Source organism: Meriones unguiculatus, chromosome 17 (assembly GCF_030254825.1).
Source record: "Meriones unguiculatus strain TT.TT164.6M chromosome 17, Bangor_MerUng_6.1, whole genome shotgun sequence".
NCBI classification, from domain to species: domain Eukaryota; kingdom Metazoa; phylum Chordata; class Mammalia; order Rodentia; family Muridae; genus Meriones; species Meriones unguiculatus.
This window is the reverse complement of record NC_083364.1, coordinates 48,378,072-48,400,208: the sequence shown is the minus strand read 5'-3', so window position 1 is coordinate 48,400,208 and position 22,137 is coordinate 48,378,072. Positions and strand designations below refer to the sequence as shown.

The 22,137-nt window shown below is 42.2% G+C and overlaps 1 protein-coding gene across 2 annotated transcripts in view; it reads left to right on the top strand.

Moving 5' to 3' along the window:
- The window catches only part of C17H3orf52 (chromosome 17 C3orf52 homolog), a 37,728-nt gene that overhangs the window by 12,173 nt on the left and 3,418 nt on the right, over nucleotides 1–22,137 (top strand). The window contains exons 3-6 of one of the 2 annotated variants that reach the window (XM_021627153.2): nucleotides 7,168–7,295; nucleotides 12,392–12,462; nucleotides 17,933–18,114; nucleotides 18,879–20,820. In XM_021627153.2, coding sequence (XP_021482828.1) covers nucleotides 7,168–7,295; nucleotides 12,392–12,462; nucleotides 17,933–18,114; nucleotides 18,879–18,883 — 386 coding nt within the window. In that variant the 3' untranslated portion in view covers nucleotides 18,884–20,820. Of the gene's footprint in view, nucleotides 1–7,167; nucleotides 7,296–12,391; nucleotides 12,463–17,932; nucleotides 18,115–18,878; nucleotides 20,821–22,137 lie in introns of those variants that run through there. The other variant, XM_060370487.1, reaches the window with a different exon arrangement.

Below are 22,137 nucleotides of genomic sequence, written 5' to 3'. Positions count from 1 at the left end.
TCTGCATCTGCTTCAATCCCCTGCTGGTTGGAGTCTTTTAGAGGACATCTGTGTAGGCTCCAGTCCTGAACCCTCTCTTTTACCACTTCTGCTGTCTATCCTGTTTTCCCTTCTGAGTGAGAATTAAGCTTCTTCCCTAGGGTCCTCCTTCTCATTTAGCATCTTTGGGTCTGTACATTTTAGTATGTTTATCCTATGTTATATGGCTAATATCCACTTATAAGTGAGTATATACCATGTATGTCTCTCTGCTTCTGAGCAACCTCACTCAGGATGATCTTTTCTAGTTTCATCCATTTGCCTGCAAATTACATGATTTCCTTGTTTCTAACAGCTGAGTAGTATTTCATTGTGTAAATATACCACAACTTCTGTATCCATTCTTTGGTTGAGAGACATCTAGTTTGTTTCCAGATTTTGGCTATTTCAAATAAAGCAAAGCAGAGACTTTCTAAGCAATGCTGCACTGAGTGGATTATGTCATTCTTTCACAGAGGGTGAAACTTTCATCTCATTGGCGGCACAAGAACCCGGCTCACTTCTTTCACAAAGAGATACTTCCTGGTTAGGGTGACTCATGGGGTAAATCCTTGGCAGATAGCAGGAACAGCTGTAACCTACAAAGGCCCTTCAGGGCAAGAACTTAATTGCTGTTCCTTAGACCCACTTCTTAAAAGTTACTTCGTATTTCCTCCTGTTAGTCTTTCCATCAAATCTTTGGTGTTCTCCCTCCTTCCCAATACTCAGTTCTTACCTGGGCTCCCTACAAAATATTCTAAGCATCCAAAAGTTCTTCTAAGTGTAGTAGCCTCATATCTCCTTCAAAATAATCCTCCGTGGCATTTGTCATGTCACTGAGGTATTGTTTTCTCTCTTCTTTCACTGGAGATCTCAGAGGTAGGTCTGCCTTGGGATCTTGCTCTCTGAAGTCTTCTAAACTTCCTGTGTCTATTGACCTCACTCTTTTTGTATCAAAGTGACTAGCAATTATGTGATTGTGAAGTCTAACCTTTGTCCTCATTTGGTCCTATTTGTAGCTGTCATCTCTGTCAGTTAGCTTGTACTTCCTGAGTCTACAGAACTCTGTGTCTGTATATATTCATGCATACACACTCAAATGCACTAGAGAGGGTAGAGGGGTATGTGCAAGGTAAGTCTTCCATCACAGACCTGCGTCTTGAAGCTTTCTTAGTTCTCTCTCTCTCTCTCTCTGTTTCTGCTTTTCCCTGTCTCTGTTTCTCTCTCTCTCTCTCTCTCTCTCTCTCTCTCTCTCTCTCTCTCTCTCTTTTCATAGGGTCTGTAGCTCTTACTGGCTTGGAACTCACTATTGAAGACCAGGCTGGTTTCAAACTCACTTGCCTCTCTCTCCCAGGTGTTAAGATTAAAGGCATGTGGTACCCTAGCCAGCTTGTTACCTTTTGTTTTGGACAGGGTATTATCAAATTGCCCAAAACCCATGATCCTCTTGCCTCAGTCTTCTGAGAAGCTGAGATTAGAGGCTTGTGCCATTTGGTTGGATATGGGTTATTTTGCTTTTGGGCCTCTGCACTTGTGTGTCCATGGATCTTTATTTTTTTTTTTTAACTATCTCACCTTTCATATTCTTAATTTTCCTCCCTTGGAAAGCTTGTCTATACCTTAGGCATCAACCTTCTCTTTAAGGAGAGAAATTTGGTTTATGCTTATACAGGCATCCTGTGCTTCAGAGATTTTCTTTGCAAGATATTTCCACTTAGAAATAACTACTACCATTTCCACCATTACCTATGTGAAGCTAGTCTACTTTTATATTCTGCCTCAGTCCTGTTGACTTACTGTAATAAAGTTCTGCTTATAAACACTAGAAATTGATTGCTCATAATTCCAGAGGCTTAGAGGTCAAAGGTCAAGGTGTTAGTAGGTATGCTATTTAGTAGTGACCACTTTCTGGTTGTAGCTGATATCTTACAGCCTTTGGTGAAAGGAGCTAGGCAGGTCTCTGAGGCTTGAAAAAAAAAAAGAGCAATAATCCTATTCAGGATGATAAATCGCAGTAGTAATGGTTTCAACATTTGAATCTGGGAGAACACACACATTCAGAGTATAGCATAGCTCCTCTCTTGTTATTCATCTTTTATAGTTTCAAGGTGACTGAGAAGACCACATTCTCTTGCTTTGCTCACCATCATGCTGTGTAGCTTTAGACAAATTCTCTAACCACCTAGGCCTTTGTTTTTTTTATTGTTGTTATTGTTTGTTTGTTGGTTTTAACACTGGCAAAATAAAAATTTATTCTGAATCTGTTAATTTACCTTGACTAATGAATGCATATTAATTTATTGGCCTGAACAAATTGTACATTTTCTTTAAACTTTTTAAGATGAAAATAATATTGAATTCATAGGACTGACATGAGGTAAGCTTATAAAATGTGAAGTATACTATTTGTACTCAGTGATTACTGCAGTAGCTGTTCTTCCTCTTAGCCAGGCTTGACCAAAGAACCATTTTGATTTATTCTCTCCTTTATTTGGGTAGTAACCAAATCTTTCCAATCATTCGTGAACAGATACTGTCCCACACACTGGGTGAGTCTGGGCTGTATAATTTGTTTGCGTTGCTTTCCATCTTTATCTTCACCTGCAGCATAGGAGTTGATATTTCTGTAGAAGGTCTAGTTTTGGAGATTTAGGTGACTTCCTCAAGATCACATGGCTAGTAAGTACTTAGCCTTGGGTCAAAACTAAGTCTGGCTAATGACAAAGCCAGCTTCATCCTCTGTCTGTCTTCCCCAGTTATTTCCTCTTTCCTCCACTGTTAGGCAAAATAAGCCTCCCAGGATTGTACTCAGTAGCCTTGCCTCCAGTTTCTTCTGGTCCCAACTGGTCCAAAGTATGAGTTGTATTACAAGTCTCCCTACCTTCTTCTAGAGAGACTTCTAACAGTGCTCTACTAAATGCCTGGCATCATCGAGCATTTTAGTAGCTCCCTCTCCACCTCTATGTCTTACAGTAAACTGAAGTTCTGTCATCATGCTCCTTCTACATACTGAGAATGTATCTATGATTTTTAAAGAAACAACTATTTTGGCTCCATAGAAAACATTGCTCATAATAAGTGCCATTAGTTGCATAAAAAGTAGACTGACTGAGCAAGTCTGTTGTTATTTTAGTGAGCACAGTTAAAGGCTATGTCTCTGTAGAGATTCAATGCTACAAGTTATGGATATGTCATCAGAGATGGTACCAGAGACCTCATCTCGAACTTGTCTCTTCTTCGCAGTTGAGTATAGATAGCTCTTGGTTATTGGTGTTTCTATCACATGTTGCATCATTTCTGCTCCTTTCTGAGTCATCGAGAGAAGACTGTGTGGTAGGCAGAGAGCTCACAGACATCTATTGCAGCATCACTCACAGCAGTAGAAAGCTGAAATGCTAAATGTTATGCAATCAAAGAGGATGAGTCTCTTATAAACGTTGCAGAGTTGATTATAACCTGAAAGTAGAGAAATGACCCAATCATGAACATTGTAAACTATAGACTTTTTTCAATGACTTTCTCAATCTTGAGTAATGACTTTGAAAGAATCAAGACAACTACACAAAAGCAGTAACAACAAAAAATGGGACATAAGTGATCTATTCATTAAGGTTTCCAAAATATGATGTGATGCAAATCAGGAGAGGGGCCAGCGATGGACTGTGAGAGGCCCTGGTTTCAATTCCCAGCATGACATAAACAAACAAACAAACAAACAAACAAACAAATAAATGGTATAATAAGGAGGTGGGGAAGAAAGAAGCATTTAATAAAAGGACTTATTAGTCAGTTTTTCTTTACTGTAGACTAAGTATCTTAGCTAAACAACTCAAAAGGAAGAAAGGCTCCTGGTTTCAGATCATGCCACTTGACTTGGTCTCTTTGAGCAGGAAAGTAGACCATCATATGTGGAGTGCATGGTGGAGCAAAGCTGCTTATTTTCTTGCAGTCAGGGAGGAGGGTGGACAGGGCTGGGTCAGACAGGGCCCTGGATATTGCCTTCAAAGGCCTGTACTCAGTGACTTAACTGCCTTGTACTGCTCTTCACCACCGACAATTCTATCACCTCCCAACAGCCCCTTCAGCTGGGAGACAAACCACTAATGCATAAGCCTTTTAGAGGGCATTTAAGTTCTAGACCATAAAAAATGATTATGAGGACTACTTTTCTTTTTGGTGGTGGGATGGGTTATAATTTTCTGCGGTTTTCAAATTTTTGTATAAGGTGGCATACTTTCTACAGCCAGACAAAAATATTCAGTGATCTACAACAAGTAAGGATCCAGGGGTAATCCCCTGTGTATGGGATCCCCCAAATCAGTCAGTGATTTTTCAGGCATTTCCACACTACTCACTCACTGTATATTTAAAATTATGACTACCCATTAAATAAAGATATTTATTGTAACAGAATTCCCAGGACCTTGGGCTCAGGTTTTAGAGTTCTTTTCCAGTGAAGGTACTTGAGACTCAATTTTTACAGCAGTAAGTTGTGACTGAACACATGCAACATCTGTTCTAGATACCCATGAGTCGTTTTATGGAAGGATTTTCACTGGGTGCTGGTCACAAGTCAGAGTGTACCAAATGTTTAGTCCTAAGAAGGAAAGGAGATGTTAACCATGTTGTTAATACAAGTCCATGAGGCACAGTGAGTCACCCTTATAATTCAGGGGTTGATGGGAACTTTTTTAAAATCCAACGTCCATATGCTAGCCAAAAGTCACTCTGAGCAGGCCTTTCCAAGGTTGGCAATCTCAGGCTAGCTCTGCTAAGTCTTTATGGTGCATTCTTTGCCCATAATTTCTCATAAGTTCTGTGTCTCCTTGGGAATAAGTATCTGAATTTTTACATACACTCTCTCTGTGTGTCTCTGTGTCTGTGTCTCTTTCTGTATCTTTGTCTCTTTCTCTGTGCCTCTGTCCCTTTCTGTCTCTGTCTCTGTCTCTGTCCCTCTGTGTGTGTGTGTTTATGTGTTTGTGTGTGTGTGTGTGTGTGTGTGCCTGTATGGAAATCAGAGGAAACCTTGACTGTTATACCTCAGGAGTCATTTGTCTAGCTTTTGAGATGGCATTTCATGTTGGCCTGGGACTCACCAACTAAGCTAGGCTCATTGGCTGATGAACTTTGCAGATATGCCCATCTCCTCCCACAACTGAAATCAGAAGTACATAGCATCATGCTGGGCTTTTTGTTTTGTTTTGTTTTGTTTTGTTTTGTTTGTTTGTCTGTTTCTAGTGTGGTTCCATTTATTTAAAATTCAAAAAAAGCAAAACTAATCTATGTTTACTAAAGCCAGAAAAGACATTCCCTTTTGGGTAGGTTAGTGAGTAGAAGTTTCTTTCAGGAGTTAGTGATAGTTTTTTTTTTTTTGTTTTTGATTTTAATATTTCTATCAATTTCATACAATACATTTTGATCATATAAATCTCCACTCTTCCTCCTAATTCCTATTAGATCCATTCCTATCTTTCCACCCCTTCCCAAATTCATGTCCTTGTATTTTTACTTTTTTGTTTTAATAAATTATGGTGTCTAATTTGTGCTGACCATATACTTCCAGGAATGAGAGTATCTACTGAAGTATAGTTGACCTATCAGGATCACACATTAAAAAACTGTATCTCCCTTCCCTAGAAGCCATTAGCTGCCAATAGCTCTTGGAGGGTGGAGGCTCATGAGTCCCTCTTCTTCCATGCCAGCATGTTGTTCAAGTTGATCTTGGGCAGGTGTTGTGCAGACATCCATGACTGCTATGAGTTCATGAGTGCAGCTGTCCTGTCATGTCTAGAAAACTCCATTCTTGTCTTCCTGACTCCAAGTTCTTACAACCTTTGTGACCCTTCTTCCACAGTTGTTTTTGAACTTTGGTGGTGGGGGAGAGTAATGTATATGTTAAAGTTGTGACTGAGCACTCCACTGAGACATATTCTTTGCACTTTTATCAGTTTTGAATTTCTATCTTCACCACCATCCACTGCAGAAAGAAACTTCTCCAGTGAGGTCAGAGAGCATCACTAATCTATGAAGATAGAGTCGGGAACTTAGAAGCAGAAATGCTGTCACGTCCATTTAGTAGACTCATGATAGTAGATGTTTACTCCTGTGGCGTGAATTCTCTATTCATGGGCTCTTGGCCGGGGTTTACAGTACCAGGTTTGGGTTTTTGTTTTTTGTTTTGTTTTGTTTCCAGTGGAGAAACTCAGTGGGCCTTAAATCTAATCAGAGAATAGTTGGTCACTCCCATAACATTATTGGATCTATTGCATCCATGGGCATACTTTGCCGTACTGGTCACTGTTGTAGTTCACAGGGTTTAACAGTTGAGTAGCACTGTTGAAAATGTTCATTTGTGTATGTATGTGTGTGTTTATGTGTGTATGCATGTACATGTAGAGGCCACAGGTTGACAACATGTGTCCTCTTCAATTGCTCTCCACCCAGATTTTTAAGACAGAGCAGCCCTGCAATTTGTTTGCACTTCTATCACAAACATTGAATTCATTCCATGATGGCCTTCCAAAGTCCAGTAAAAGAGGTATCATGGACAAGAATGGAGGCGAGTCCAGAAAATGAGGTATGAGTCCATGATGCTAAGCATTCCAAGAGACAGGGCATGGGCATGAAGTCATCCCTCCAGCCCGCCTCCCACAGGAGAGGGATGTTGACATACTCTGTTTGCAGAAGGGAAACCAAACTTCACTTGGAGCCCCAGGGCCTGCAGAGCAACACCGAGGACCATGAGCTCAGTGTGGCTTGTGTTCTAATGACTAGAGCTAATTGATTTTTAAAGAGTTTAGAGCTGGAGGAAAGAAGGAAAACCACACAAAGCCAGGAGCCAGGAGCCAGACACTGCACTGACATGCTTATTACAGCTCTTCTGGCCCCGCTCCAGCTTCCCCGGCTTGCCCCACACAGGGGGCCACCTCATCTGCCCTGTGAAAAGCGTGGGCTGTGGAACTAGGTGTTCTCAGACTTCCCCCTCAAATTCTATGTGTCATACGTAACCACTTCTGCCGGCCTGGAATTTAAAGTGATTCCCCTGCTTCTGTTCTGGGATCACAGGTATGCACCACCACATCTGAATTTATTAAATTCAATACTTTATGCTTGTACTTACCTTTATTTTTATCCCCTGAATCTCTTCAGTGACTTACATCGATGAAGATGAAAATGAAATACTCGAATTATCATCAAACAAGACATTCTTTATCATGCTCAAGATTCCAGAGGAGTGTGCTAATGAAGAGGAATTGCAACGCTTGCTCACTGAAAGGGTGATTATATTTCACGTATTGTCTATGGAGGTCTTACCATTGGATTATGAGTTCTGTTGGTACAGTTGGCAAAGAGCTGTAGAGTACGCTGCTTCATTTATGTTAGCAGCAGAAGATGCTCATGAATACAGCTGCTGTCCTGCGAAGCCAGCAAGTGGAATTAGCCTGGCCCGGCCTACAGCTGTGTGCATCCCAAAAGACAGTGTTTCTTCACACATTCTGGTCCTGTATCTCACCCAGCTTCTATTTCTTAAAGACCTATGATGCCAAGTGTCAGGCCCACATAGTACCTGCTTTTGGGGCTCATAATCAAAGTAGGGGGAGCAATCAGGTAGTTACAAAACCATGTTTTATGTCGTTTTGAGTTACATACAGTGTTGTTGGGATTTTGTGTGTGTGTGTGTGTGTGTACACACACATGTGTGCACATGTGGAGACCAGAGGTTGACATTCATCAATTGCTTTCCACTTTATTTTTGAGACAGTTTCTCACTGGGACCCAGAGAACTCCTGGTTTGTCTAGGCTGGCTCACGAGGTGTGCCTCAGGGGTCCTGCTGGCCCTGCTTCCCCAGCACTGTGAATACAGGCAGGTGCTGCCAAGCACATGTAGACAAAATGTACAGAAAAATAAAAATAATGTTTAAGGCCTGGAAAAAGGTAATGCCACAGAGAACCAATAGTTAGTGCCTGAAAATAAAGCCAACCACTCCAAAAAGATAAAATAACAGATGACTCAGAGGTGAGAGGTTCCAAAGAACTGAACACATGGAAGAGCAGGTGCTCCACCTATAGTATGAAAGGCAACATACGCAATGTGAGACATGATCCTACATCCTCTAGATTGGGAAAAGTTTTTAACTCTGTTAAGAAGATGGAGAATGGAACAGGTGTGATCTCAGGGAGAAGAGGGACATGGAGAATGTTCAGCAAGAATGAGTTAGGTTGAAGGTGTACCTGCCTTTGGACCAGTAATTTGATTTCTTGCCATGTACCCCAGGAAGATTCTCAAATGAACGAAATGGTGCATGGAAATGGTTGGGAGTAACAATTCCACCAGCAAAGTTTATGATAGAGACAACATGGAAGGAAGGCACATGGCCATCAGTGGGAAATGGATGGGCTCATGTAATGATGTAATATAGTCTATGCGGGAGCTGGACTGAAGGGCCCCAAGATGTATCTGGCATACATCTCAAATTTAATTTTCAGTAAATAAGCAAGTATTAATTTTGGCAGAATGGTATACATCTATGGTCTTAGCTACTCAGGAGTCTGAGGCAGGAAGATACTGGAGTTTCAGACCAGTCTGAGCAAGACAGTGTCTGAAGAGGGGGGAAAAAAGAACAGCTCTTGGAGGATTCTGTAGAATAGAATACCTTTTATTTGAATGAAAACATAAGTAACATATTGTGATTCTATAAGGAAGTAGTATTTTCTAAATGTAGGCGAAGAAAGGATACACACCAGTGTCAGGATGATGGTTAGTACCAAGGAATGGATAAGGAATGTCGTCAATTCTTAACTTATGCTTTCCAGACTTTTGGTTGTGTGAAAGCACATGTATTCAGCCTTTCTGGTTTTGGCTTTGAGAACTATATTTAGACGAATTTAATGAGTGTAGCACCTTATTTTAAAATGGGCTTCATGTTAGATGGGGCCTCCCAATTGTGGGCTAATGAAAGAAAGTGTTTTGGGCATTTTTAAAGTAGACTGGGCTAGGCCACCATGAGAATGTCAGACACATTAAATACCTTTTTTTTTTTTTTTTGCTTCATAACTGGGTGGTTTTCTTAATTTTAACTTTTTAATATTAATTACAGTTTATTCACTTTGTATCCCAGCTATAGCCCCCTCCCTCATTCCCTCCCAATCCCACCCTTCCTTCCTTCCTTCCTTATCTCCTCCCATGCCCCTCTCCAAGTCCACTGATAGGGTAGGTCCTCCTCCCCTTCCCTCTGACCCTAGCCTATCTGGTCTCTTCAGGACTGGCTGCATTGTCTTCCTCTGTGGCCTGGTAAGGCTGCTCCCCCTTCAGGGGGAGGTGATCAAAGAGTTAGCTTCTGAGTTCATGTCAGAGATAGTCCCTATTTCCCATACTAGGGAACACACTTGGAGACTGAGCTGCCATGGGCTACATCTGTGCAAGGGTTCTAGGTTAACTCCATGCATGGTCCTTGGTTAGAGTATCAGTCTCAGAAAAGACCCCTGGGCCCAGATTTTTTTTTTGGTTCTGTTGCTCTCCTTGTGGAGCTCCTGTCCCTTCCATGTATTTCTGCTTCCTTCTTTCATAAGATTCCCTGCAACCTGCCAAAAGTTTGGCTATGAGCCTCAGCATCTGCTTTGATATGCTGCTGGATAAAGTCTCTCAGAGGCCCTCTATGATAGAATCCTGTCTTGTTTCCTGTTTTCTCCCTCTTCCAATGTCTACCCCATTTGCCTTTCTGAGTGAGGATTGATCATCTTGCCCAGGGTCCTCCTTCTTGCTTAGCTTCTTTAGGTGTACAGATTTTAGTATGTTTATCCTATATTATATGTCTAACATCCACTTATAAGTGAGTATATACCATGTGTGTCTTTCTGCTTCTGGGATACTTCACTCAGGATGATCTTTTCAAGATCCCATCATTTGCCTGCAAAGTTCATGATTTCCTTGTTTTTAATTGCTGCGTAGTATTCCATTGTGTAAAACTACCACAATTTCTGTATCCATTCTTCAGTTGAGGGGCATCTGGGTTGTTTCCAGGTTTTGGCTGTTACACATAAAGCTGCTATGAACACGGTTGAGCAAATGTCCTTGTTGTGTACTTGAGTATATTTTGGATATATGCCTAGGAGTGGTATAGCTGGATCTTGAGGAAGCGCTATTTCTAATTGAGAAAGTGCCAGATTGATTTCCAAAGCGGTTGTACAAGTTGACATTCCCACAAACAATGGAGGAGGGTTCCCCTTTCTCCATAACCTCTCCAGAGTGTATTGTCACTTGAGGTTTTGATCTTAGCTATTCTGATGTATGCAAGGGGAAATCTCAGGGTTATTTTGATTTGCATCTCCCTGATGACTAAGGACATTGTACATTTCTTTAAGTGTTTCTCTGCCATTCAATATTCTTCTATAGAGAATTTTCTGTTTAGCTCTGTACCCCATTTTTAAAATTGGATTACTTGGTTTGTTGGTGTTTATCCTCTTCAGTTCTTTATGTATTGTGGATATTAGCCCTCTGTCAGATATAGGGTTGGTGAAGATCTTTTCCCAATATGTAGGCTGTCATTTTGTTCTGATGACAGTATTCTTTGCTTTACAGAAACTTTTCAGTTTCATGAGGTCCCATTTATTGATTTTTGCTCTTAGAGCTTGTGTTGTTGGTGTTCTGTTTAGGAAATTGTCTTTTGTGCCAATGAGTTCAAGGCTCTTCCCCACTTTTTTTTCTAACAGATTAAATGCATTTTTTCTTTTTTTAATTTTAATTTAATTTTATTTTTAATTACACTTTATTTACTTTGTATCCCCCCTCTAGTTCCCTCCCTCCTCCCCTCTCAATCCCTATCTTCCTCCCCCTTCTTCACGCATGCCCCTCCCCAAGTCCACTGGTAGGGGAGGGTTTCTTTTTCTTCCTACTGATCCTAGTATGTTATGTCTCATCAGAAGTGGCTGCATTGTCTTCCTCTGTGACCTGGTAAGGCTGCTTCCCCCTCAGGGGTTGGTGATCAAAGAGCAGGCCAATCAGTTCATGTCAGAAGCAGTCCCTGTTCCCATTACTATGGAATCCACTCAGCCACTGAACTGCCATGGGCTACATCTGTGCAGGGGTTCTAGGTTATCTCCATGTCTGGTACTTGGTTGGAGTATATGTCTCAGGAAAGACCCCTGTGTTCAAATTTTTTGGTTCTGTTGCTCTCCTTGTGGAGCTCCTATCCTGCAGGGAATCTTATGAAAGAAGTGGGAAATAGTAATATCTGGAGAGGACAGGAGGTTCACAAGGATTAAATGCATTTTTAACTAGCATACAAAATAACATGTTTCCTTATGATATTTTCATATATGGAGTTTTGTCCTGTTTTCCCCACCAGCTGCTTTCTCCTACCATCATTGCTATACTATTCTGCCCCTAGAAGTCCCGCTTCCATTTTCACATGTGTGTTATTAGAGCCTCCCGCCTCCTTCCTCTTAAAGATTCATTTGCCCAATCTTATAGGCTTGTTTGATTTTGTGGCATCTACCTATCTTTACTCCTTCATTTGTATACTTTTGACTTTTGATAATTTCCATCTATGGATTGATTTATTAGGAAATAACCCCATCACAGACTACAAAGCTGTTGCATAGCAAAATGTGAAAGCATGAAGCCTAGGTGGTAGAGACATGGTGTCATCTGTTTTCGGGATGCACACAATTTTTACTGCAAAGCCTCTGTATGTTTGCAATCCATCATTTTGTTCCGTTGACTGGGGAAGTCCTGGACTGGATGCTCAGGGTAGATATTTCTCCTAACAATAACCTTCTCCAGAAAAGAGAAAGGAGTGATGGTCCTGGTGCTAAGTGGCTTGTGCTGAGCTTACTCCTCCCCCGTTTATTTCCTCTACCCAATGGTTGGTGTTGCCTCTATGGGCTCCTGCTGAGGATCACTGATCAAAGGACCACTAAGCTTATCAAGTGTCAGCTCAACTCATAAGTGAAGTTGCGAATTGCCGTTGAGTCCCTTGAACCTTATCAATGAACCCATTTTAATTTTATTATTATTTTTTTTGACAGAGTCTCACTATGTAGCCTTGGCTGACCTAAAACTCACTATGAAGAACAGGCTTACCTTGAACTCATGGGCAGTCTGGCTTTCAAATGTTGGGATTATAGACACGAGCCTGGCTGCCACTGAGACTCTACTACTTGGACCATTTAGAACTCACTTGGGTCTTTACTTGAGCTTTGATTTGTGGTCAGCTTGCCCTTCTTGCTCTCAGGGCAGAGCCCCAGATGAGGCTATCTAGAGTGGAATCTATCTAGAGTGGAATCTTCTTTGTCCTGAAGTCGTTTGCTTCTGGAGGTGCTATGTAAGATGATCCTCAGTGACATGTGTGTTTTTTTCTTGCTGTGTGTTTAGCTCACGGACATGTATAGACAGTCACCAGCTTTGGGTCGTTTTTTCACTTCTGCTGATATCATGGACTTCAGGTAAGAGCACGGAGCTTTACGTCTTGCTATCTTTCTCAGAAGGTCACCCAGCCACCTGCCCAGCTCACCGCCATTTGCCCACAGTGATTTCCCTGAGTCTTGGAGCTAGAAAGGGCTTGCTAGTAGATATCGCAGCACCATGATCAACTAGAGCCTGGAAACTGCGTAGCTCAACTAATAGCTCACAAATCAGAAAAAAAAAAATCAGAAACTAATTATATGACTCAATTAAGGTCATACACGGGGAGGAAAAGCCTGTCCAAGAGAGATATTTCTATTTAACAATAGAAATAAATTAAGGGCAGAAATAGACATAAATCTCAGAGAGTGATGTGCCGGAAGTGGCATGATTCATGTGCTGCAAAAGTGATTTCGGCCGTAACTCTCCTCATACACTATTAAGGACCTAAAGACACACCTGCCAGCCAAGTCTATCTTCTGCCTCCTTTCTTTAGTGTTATCACCAATGACTTAGTACAGTCGCCCCCATAAAATTCACAGTCCTAACAGTTTGCCTTGTTTTTTTCTGTGCACATATTTACTACACACAGGGTCCATATATACTTTTTTCTTTTTAATTTCATAAAATGCTTAATAGTTTGAAGATTTAGACCCAAGTACTTGTGTGTGTTTGTTTGTGAAGGAGTCGTTTAATTAATTATTATTTTACATATCACTGAGATTTCTGGAAGTATTTTGAACAAGATTTATGCGACAAAGCCTTATTGTCAGTTGTTCCTGGGAGCCACTGGGAGGTGGCCATCAAAGTCAGTGTTCTATATTGAGCCATAATACCAGCAGATCTGAGAGAGGAGCCTGGAACACCAGCAGTGACCTGATGAGATAGGATTAGAAAGGGTGTGAAGTCTGATGCTGCCCCCCTTCTTGCTCATATGTCTCTGTAAGCACATGCTGCACAGGGGTGACCCTACTACCTTTAATCACAAGTCACCGGCACAAAAATGGATGTAGGAAAGGGAGAATTGCATAGCTGGACCTCACATGCTTTGCTTCATCCCCTTGACCTGTCTTTCAATTTAAAGATCGCAGTAGAGTTGAGGCAGGAATGATTCCTTCCACCCCAGAGCCTTTTGGATCTTTCCAAGAATCTGTCCTTATGCTATGGACATAAAGGGTCTGGGATTAGTATTCAACAGGTGGGAGTAGATACTGAGAAACCCATCAGAAAACAACTGAGTGAAACAGATCTAGAAATCAGGCCAAGGCTTAGTATTTTTTTAAATTTAATTTTATTTATGTATTTATTTATTATAATTTATTAATTTTGTATCCCCACTGCAGCCCCCTTCCTCATCTTCTCCCTCATGCCCTTTCCCTAGTCTCCTGATAGGGAAGGACCTCCTGCCCTTCTATGTGACCCTAGCTTATCAGGTCTCATCAAGGCTGGCTGCATCATCTTCCTCTCTAGCCTGGCAAGGCCACACCCTCCAGGAGGAGGTGATCAAAGAGACCACCACTGAGTTCATGTCAGAGACAGCCCCTTACTATGGAACCCACTTGGAAACTGAGCAGCCAATGGGCTTCCTTCCTTTGTCCTCTCCAAGCACAGTTCATGGTTGGAGTATCAGTCTCTGCAGGCCCCTCTGGGCCCAGTATTTTGCCTCTGTTGTTCTCTTTGTGGAGCTCCTGTTCCCTACAGGTCTTTCTATCTCCCTCTTATTCCATAAGGATTCCAGCACTCTGCCCAAAGTATGGCCATGAGTCTCAGTATCTTCTTCGATACCCTGATGGGTAGAGTCTTTCAGAGGTCCTCTATGGAAGGCTCCTGTCCTGTTCCTTGTCTTCTATTTTCAATGCCTATCCTTTTTTCCTTTATGAATGAGGATTAAGCATCTTCCCTAGGGTCCTCCTTGTTTTTTTTGTTTTGTTTTGTTTTGTTTTCATCAATTACACTTTATTCATTCTGCATCCCCCCATAAGCCCCTCCCTCCTCCCCTCCCAATCCCACCCTCCCTCCTCCCTCTGCTTGCATGCCACTCCCCAAGTCCACTAATAGGGGAGGTTCTCCTCTCCTTTCTGATCTTAGTCTGTCAGTTCACATCAAAAGTGGCTGCATTGTCCTCTACTATGGCCTGGTAAGGCTGCTCCCCCCCAGAGGGAGGTGAGCTTCGTTAAGACTATAGATTTTAGTATGTTTATCCTATATTATAAGTATATATCATATGTGTCTTTCTGCTTCTGGGTTACCTCACTCAGGATGATCTTTTCTAGTTCCCACCATTTGCCTATAAATTTCATGATTTCCTTGTTTTTAATTGCTGTGTAGTATTCCATTGTGTAAATGTACTACAATTTCTGTATCCATTCTTCAGTTGAGGGGCATCTAGGTTGTTTCCAGATTCTGGCTATTACAAATAAAACTGCTATGAACATAGTTGAACAAATGTCCTTATTGAATGGTGGAGCATCTTTTAAGTATATGCCTAGGAATGGTACAGCTGGATCTTGAGGAAGCACTATTCTTAATTTTCTGAGAAAGCCCCAGATTGATTTCCAAAGTGGTTGTAGAAGTTCACATTCCCATCAGCAATGGAGAAGGGTTCTCAATTCTCCACAACCTCTCCAGCATGGGTTGTCACTTGAGTCTTTGATCTTAGCCATGCTGATGGGTGTAAGGTGAAATCTCAGGGTCGTTTTGATTTGCATTTCCCAAATGACTAAGGATGTTGAACATTTCTTTAAGCATTTCTCTGCCATTCAGTTCTTCTGTAAAGAATTCTCTGTTTAACCCTGTACCCCATATTTTAATTGGATTACTTGGTTTGTTGATGTCTAGCCTCTTCAATTCTTTATATATTGTGGATATTAGTCCTCTGTCAGATATACAGTTGGTGAAGCTCCTTTCCCAGTCTGTAGGCTGTTGTTTTGTTTTGATGACGGTGTCTTTTGCTTTACAGAAGCTTTTCAGTTTCATGAGGTCCCATTTATTGATTATTGATCTTAGAGCCTGTGCTGTTGGTGTTCTGTTCAGGAAGTTCTCTCCCGTGCCAATGAGTTCAAGGCACTTCCCTGCTTTTTCTTCTAAGAGATTTAGTGTGTCTGGTTTTATGTTGAGGTCTTTGATTCACTTGGACTTTAGTTTTGTGCAGGGTGAAAGATCTGGGTCTATTTGCATTTTTCTACATGTAGACATCCAGTTAGACCAGCACCATTTGTTGAAGTTTTTTTTTTTTTTTTTTTAATTATTAGCAGTGGGGCTGGGGAGATGGCTCAGCTGTTGAGAAAACCTCTTGTTCTTCTAGGGGACCTGTGTTCATCTCCCAGCATCCACAATTGGCAGCTCACTTTCCAGCTGCAGCTTCAGGGGATCTAACATTCCTACTTCCCCGCAGAGGGTGGGAGACAGACAGATACACACACACACACACACACACACACACACACACAGAAAGAGAAGAGAGAGGGAGGGAGGGAGGGAGGGAGGGAGGAATGGAGGGAGGGAGGAAAGGAGGGAGGGAGGGAAGAAGGAAGGGAGATTTAAAGCATTTTCTAAAAGAAAACCCCAAGGACTTCAGTGTAAAGAAGTTATGCCTTTGTTTTGTTGTTGTTGTTATTGAGAAAGTGTCTCACATAACCCAGCTGACCTCAAACCCATGTAACCAAGGCTGACCTTGAACTTTGGATTGCCCTGCCTCTACATGCTGGGATTTCAAGCATGTGCCATCATGTCAGATTTTCTGTGTGCTGGGGCTTGAATGCAGGGTTTCTTGCATGCTACGCAAACAATCCACCAACTGAATAACATCCCAGCCCCTCTTCTCTTTTCTTTTTAAAATTTACATGGATTTTTCAAAATATCAACCCTAGTGAAAAGATATCCCTATTCCTGGCATATGGGACATGTATTTGTGTCTACAGAGAGGTCCTGGCCTCTGTCCAGGACTGGCCCAGCATTATCTGAAAGTACCTCTTGCTGCATCAGTTGCTAGCCCCCCTCCATTGATGGAAAGCTCATAGATAAACACCTTCTCTCCAATTTTGTCTTTTATAAATTTACCCAGGGAGACTGGGGTGGTGGCAGCAGACAGGAGGGACAGGGATGGATGGGGCACTCAGCCTCAGTCAGGCAGCTTGATACTCTCACTTAGCTTCCAGCCTCATCTTCTGAAAGCTCACCCAGGGCTGTTTCATCAGTTAGCCCAAATCCTTACCAGTGATCATGCAGGATTGCTTCCTGCCCGCCGTTGCACAGCTAGGGGCCAATTAACAACGCCCACAAACTAGGCTAGCTAGATTAGAGCTCGAAAATGGGCTTTTAACACTGCCTTGACTGGCATCCTGGTAACTGGGTCTTGTCAGCGTCTAAATTTACTCTGTTATTTATTTGGTCCTCAGGGCTTGGCACGCTTCTTTGGTATATGGGACAGTTTACAAAGCATACAGTCATTAGCTATTGTGATATCTGGCCGCAAGGGGGAGCTCATTGCCTATCCTTAGCAGTGCACTGGCCTGATTAATTGCAGACTGAAACTGCTATAAATCTCTCCCTAGGAGCGTCTCTCTGATGTGAGCTCCTGTTAAATTTCTTTTCTCTTCTTTTCTTTTTTTATTGCTGAGTCTAATGTGGGTCATCTTGACCAAACCAATATAATACCTGTGAAAAATTAAACGTTGTGGTAGCATCTAAAGGGCATTAAGTTACTAATTAAGGATAGACCTGTAATTAATTTCACTATAAGAAAAAATTAGAAAAATGTGTCCTGAAGATAAAAGGGTTAGGGCCTCTTCAGGGTTGAAAATTCCTTAGGTTTCCTTACCAAGAGCTTAAAAAAACTGGTCATCATGCCTTAGGGAGATCTCAGAGTGGACACGGGGAATACTCTCTCAAACACAGGAAGTATGATTCGTTGCTGGTACACAGGACATTTTTCTGGGAGATCAAGTTGAGAGCTAGCTTAGGGTAAGAAGCCTTGGGCCAGACCATAACCATTTTTATAGGTTAACTGGTTAAATGTGGGGGAGGGTATGATCAAAGTGTGTGTGTGTGTGTGTGTGTGTGTGTGTGTGTGTGTGTGTGTGTTTCTGTAAACAGTTTAAAAGAACTCGTTAAACTGACCAGCCCTGATGAGAACACATGGTGTCAGCACTGAAAACGTGGAGATGGGAATAGAAGCAGAACTTCAGGGCTCGCCATACAGGATGAAAGGCTATTAGATGGGTTCTATGCCAAGTCACAGTCTGTCTTTATGATAGTTGGGTTGTGTCCTTCCCTTTCAACGGCCACTCTCAGTGGGCCCCGAAAGCGAGAACAGTTGGTGGTGGTTGTGTGATGGGCTGAGGAGGAGGGCTCTAGGAGAGTGCATGCCCCTAGGCTGGTGTACCCTCTGAAGCCGGTTACAGGAAGATGTGGAGCCAAAGAAGCACTAATGCTGAAACTGGTTTCTGAGTTCCAATATGGTTCTGCTTCCTCCTTACGTTTGTCTGTCTACTTTAATGGTTTGGCTTTCAGTCTTGAAAATGCCACGGTGACCTATCACTTGCTGTTTGGAGTTCCATCAGATGATGACGGCTTTATGAAGCACATGCTAAGTGAAGAGTTGGTGCTCGGCATTATGCGACAGAATTTCCACGATAAGAATGTGTCGAGTTGTCAGAGGCTCGGGCTCGACCCAGAATCTCTCCTGCTCTATGGTGAGTAGAGGGAGCAAAGAAATAGGACCTGGAGTGACAGGTGAATGAACTGGGGCAGATGGCTTTGTACTCTACATAGTACAAAGTACAAAGAAGGGTCAAATGTCAAAATGCCCTCGTTAGCCAAAAGGCCACGTCAGCATGTTTAGCAAGATTCATACCGAAATAAATGAGCAACCAACAGACGTTATTTGTCTTTTGAGGAGCAGCCAGCAGGCATGAACATCAGCATATATGGGTGTGTATGTTTGTGCGTGCATGGGAAGAGCTTTTCTCTTCAGAAATGCTGGTGATTCCAGTTCGACTTAAGATTATACACTCAGGCTCAGTGAGAACCGTATGTAAACACAAATGTTCCAAATAATTCTGGCTTTTGAAAATCAGCGACTTCCCTATTTTCACTTCTGTTGCTGTGCTGGAACACAATCTCAGGGCGGCAGGAACTTGAAGTTTCTAGTCACATTGAAACCACAGCCAAGAGCCAGGGGGAAATGAGTGCCCCGTGCTTCGTGCTTGGCTGTTTTCTCTACTCTTACACAGTCCAGGGAGTCAGGCTGGGGAACGGTGCTGCCCAATTTCAGACTGAGTTTTCTCCCATCCATGAAAGCAGTCAACACATTCCTGCACAGACGTACCCATGGGCCAACCTGATCTAGGCAATCCCTCACTGACTTTCTTTGCTCACGTGACTCCAGTTTGGATCAAGTTGACAGTTATAAAACTAAGCATGCAGTGACTTTGGTTTGCCTTTGTTTTCTTTCTAGAATGAAGTGACCAGAAGGAGGAGACAGTCCTCCTACTGATTCGGCACAGATATGAAGTCTGGCTCCATATTCGGAAGGGCAGTTCATGAGAGCTGTCCGAGCCAGAATCAGGAGCTAAAGGCGGTCTGGGGCAGGTCAGAGATCGCACAGCGTGAGGTTCCTGCTGCCTTGGAAGCACTGGCTGCTGCTGTCAGCACACAGATGCTTTTCCTGTAGTGCAAAGATATGCCAGGCTTTGTTTTAGATAGGTTCTGTCAGCCCATGCTGATGGGTCGAGGAGAAGCAGCTTGTCAAGGCAGGGAGGAAGAACCAACCAATTGTTCACTGTAGCACCTATACTTGAGTGGATGGACAACTGAGCTCAGCAGAGCAACATATTATCAACACGTTACATATAGAAATGTGACCAAAGTGTCTTTTTTTTTCTATTTTTTAAAAATTTTTATTAATTACACTTTATTCACTTTCTATCCCCCTGTAGCTCCCTCCCTCCTCTCCTCCCAATCCCACCCTCCTTCCTCCTTCTCCACCCATGCCCCTCCCCAAGTCCACTGATAGGGGAGATCTTCCTCTCCTTCCTTCTGATCCTAGTCCATTAGGTCTCATCAGGATTGGCTGCATTGTCTCCCTCTGTGGCCTGGTAAGGCTGTTCCCCCTTCAGGGGGAGGTGATCAAAGAGTTAGCCTCTGAGTTCATGTCAGAGACAGTCCCTGTTCCCATTACTATGGAGGCCACTTGGATGCTGAACTGCCATGGACTACATCTGTGCAGGGTTTCTAGGTTATCTCTATTCATGGTCCTTGGTTGGAGTATCAGTCTCAGAAAAGACCCCCTGTGCCCAGATTTTTTGGTTTTGATGCTGTCCTTGTGGAGCTTCTGTCCTCTCCAGGTCTTACTATCTACCACTTCTTTCCTAAGATTCCCTGCACTCTACCCAAAGGTTGGCCATAAGTTCCAGCATCTGCTTTGATAGTCTGCAGAGCAGAGCCTTTCAGAGGTCCTCTATGTCAGGCTCCTGACTTGTTCCCTGTTTTTTCCTTCTTCTGATGTCCGTCCTCTTTGCCTTTCTGAATGGGGATTGAGCATTTTAGCCAGAGACCTCCTTCTTGATTAGTTTCTTTAGGTGTACAGATTTTCTTAATTTTTTCTCATCTTTTCATTGTTCCAGAGATGACTCCATGTCTTTTTTTTTTAAACGTATGTCTGTGAGTTTTGAAAAGGCTGCCATCCTTTAAGATTGCCACCCATGTGGGTTATTAATGTTATTATTATAAAAGCCATCAAAGACTGTTTATCTTTCTGCTACTGATATCACAAACTGGCTTTCCATTGCTCAGTGTCAGCAATCTTCCTGTAGGACACAGTTTCTTGAGGTGTCACACATGTGTCTTACTGCAGATGATCACTCAGCAGAGAGTCTCTGTCCTTTTGAAACTGCCAAAAGTGCGTGCCAGGAGGAAGTTAGTGACTGTATCAGTCACCTGTGGGTATAGATTGTCATGAGGGACCAGAATATTTATTTTGTTGAGGATATTGCCTTCCTGGAAATTTTCTAGGAGAGTTTTATTGTTGTATAATGAGAAATTCTCGAGCCTGGTAACTCAGATAGATTAGCTGTGGATGCAGGTCACCATGGCAGACCTCTGTGTATGACTGTGTCAAGTATAGGCTTGCCTTAGGACATGAGGTTCCAAACGTCGTGAATTTGCTTTCTTATTTACCTGCTACATACTATAGTGTTAATAACTGCTATACTGTTATTTATTGTTTCATTTTCAGGATAGTTCCTTAAACTACTGAAACAAGTGGATTTTTCTTCTTCCCCTTTTATTATTATTATTTTTTTAACATGTTAACAGTGAACCTCAGTGTGGCTGTACTTTTTTAAAGTAGTGATGAATTTTAATAGATAATATAACAACACAATAAATTATTTTTGTAACTGTGTTGTCTTCTCATTTGCCTCTCAGGTCTTCCCTCTCCAAGGCCATGTGTTAGGTAGGCATTTTCTTGCAGAAAATGGAGAAGTGATTGTGTGCAAGGAGGCAACTTCCCCCTCTTGTGTGAATAAGGTGAAGCCAGGTTGGACCAGGTTGGGGTGGGGTCAGCTATGTCCTCCTCTCATTTCCAGGGAGAGTAGAAGGGGTCTGCCCCTTTCTTCTTTCTCTGAAGTCCTTAGGTACAGTGCTACAGTGTCAATCTGCAATGTCCCCCTCAGGCTTATGTGTTAAACACATGTTTCCCAGTTAGTGATACTGTTTGGAGAGGCAGTATAACTTTTGAGGGAGGAGGGCTCCCTGGCATAAGGAAACTGATAGAGGAAATCTTTTGAAGGCGATAGCCCAGTCCACTTGGTCCAGGTTTCATTCTCTACTTCCCAGTCCTCCATAACGTGGAATCCCCTGCCAAGCTCTTGCTGCTGTTAACACCACCATGCTTTCTTTGTCACGGTGGCACTGAAACCCTATGTCAAAGATAAATTTCAGTCCCATGAATTGCTTCTTGGATGGGGCTGGATGGGTCTGTTTGTATCTAGGGTTGGGGTTTGGTTTTGTCCCCTGCTCTTTTGGGAAGTATTGACATGTAAATACCTTAGTTCTGATTTTGACCACTTGAACATAGAGAAGAATTTTCAAGGTTTGATTTTTGGGCACAATACATTATAGGAAACTTAAAGCATACAGAGATGTTTGACAAAAACAATTTCATGCACACATACACTGTTTTGTTATAGAAGATGAGTTTTGTGGCCACCACACAGCTTAATGACAGGAATAACGCCTGGATCATCATAAAGTTTCAACAAATGTCTGTGAAATAATTGAAGAATTTGAGGTGAAAAAACTTTTGCTTTCAGGAAGTCATTCAGTTATGGATAGAACACTTGTCTTATTTTCAACAAAATTTCTAACATCTGTCCAACTCTTTTGAGCTTTGCAATTTAAATTTGTTCCCTCTATATTTTTATCTTTTAAATGTACTTATTTATTTAATTTTATTGGTCTATGCTTGAGTGTATGTATATACACCACCTGTGCACTGGAGTCCGAGGAGATCAGACATCAGATCTCCTGGGACTGGAGTTGTAGGCAGTTGTGAATGCCACGATGGTTCTGGGACTGACCCCAGGTCCTCTGCAAGGGTAGCAAGCACTTTGGTCACTGAGCCATCTCTCTAGCCACCTGTAGATTTGTGTGTGTGTGTGTGTGTGTGTGTGTGTGTGTGTGTGATGTGATATGTTTTTGCCCATGCATAGCCG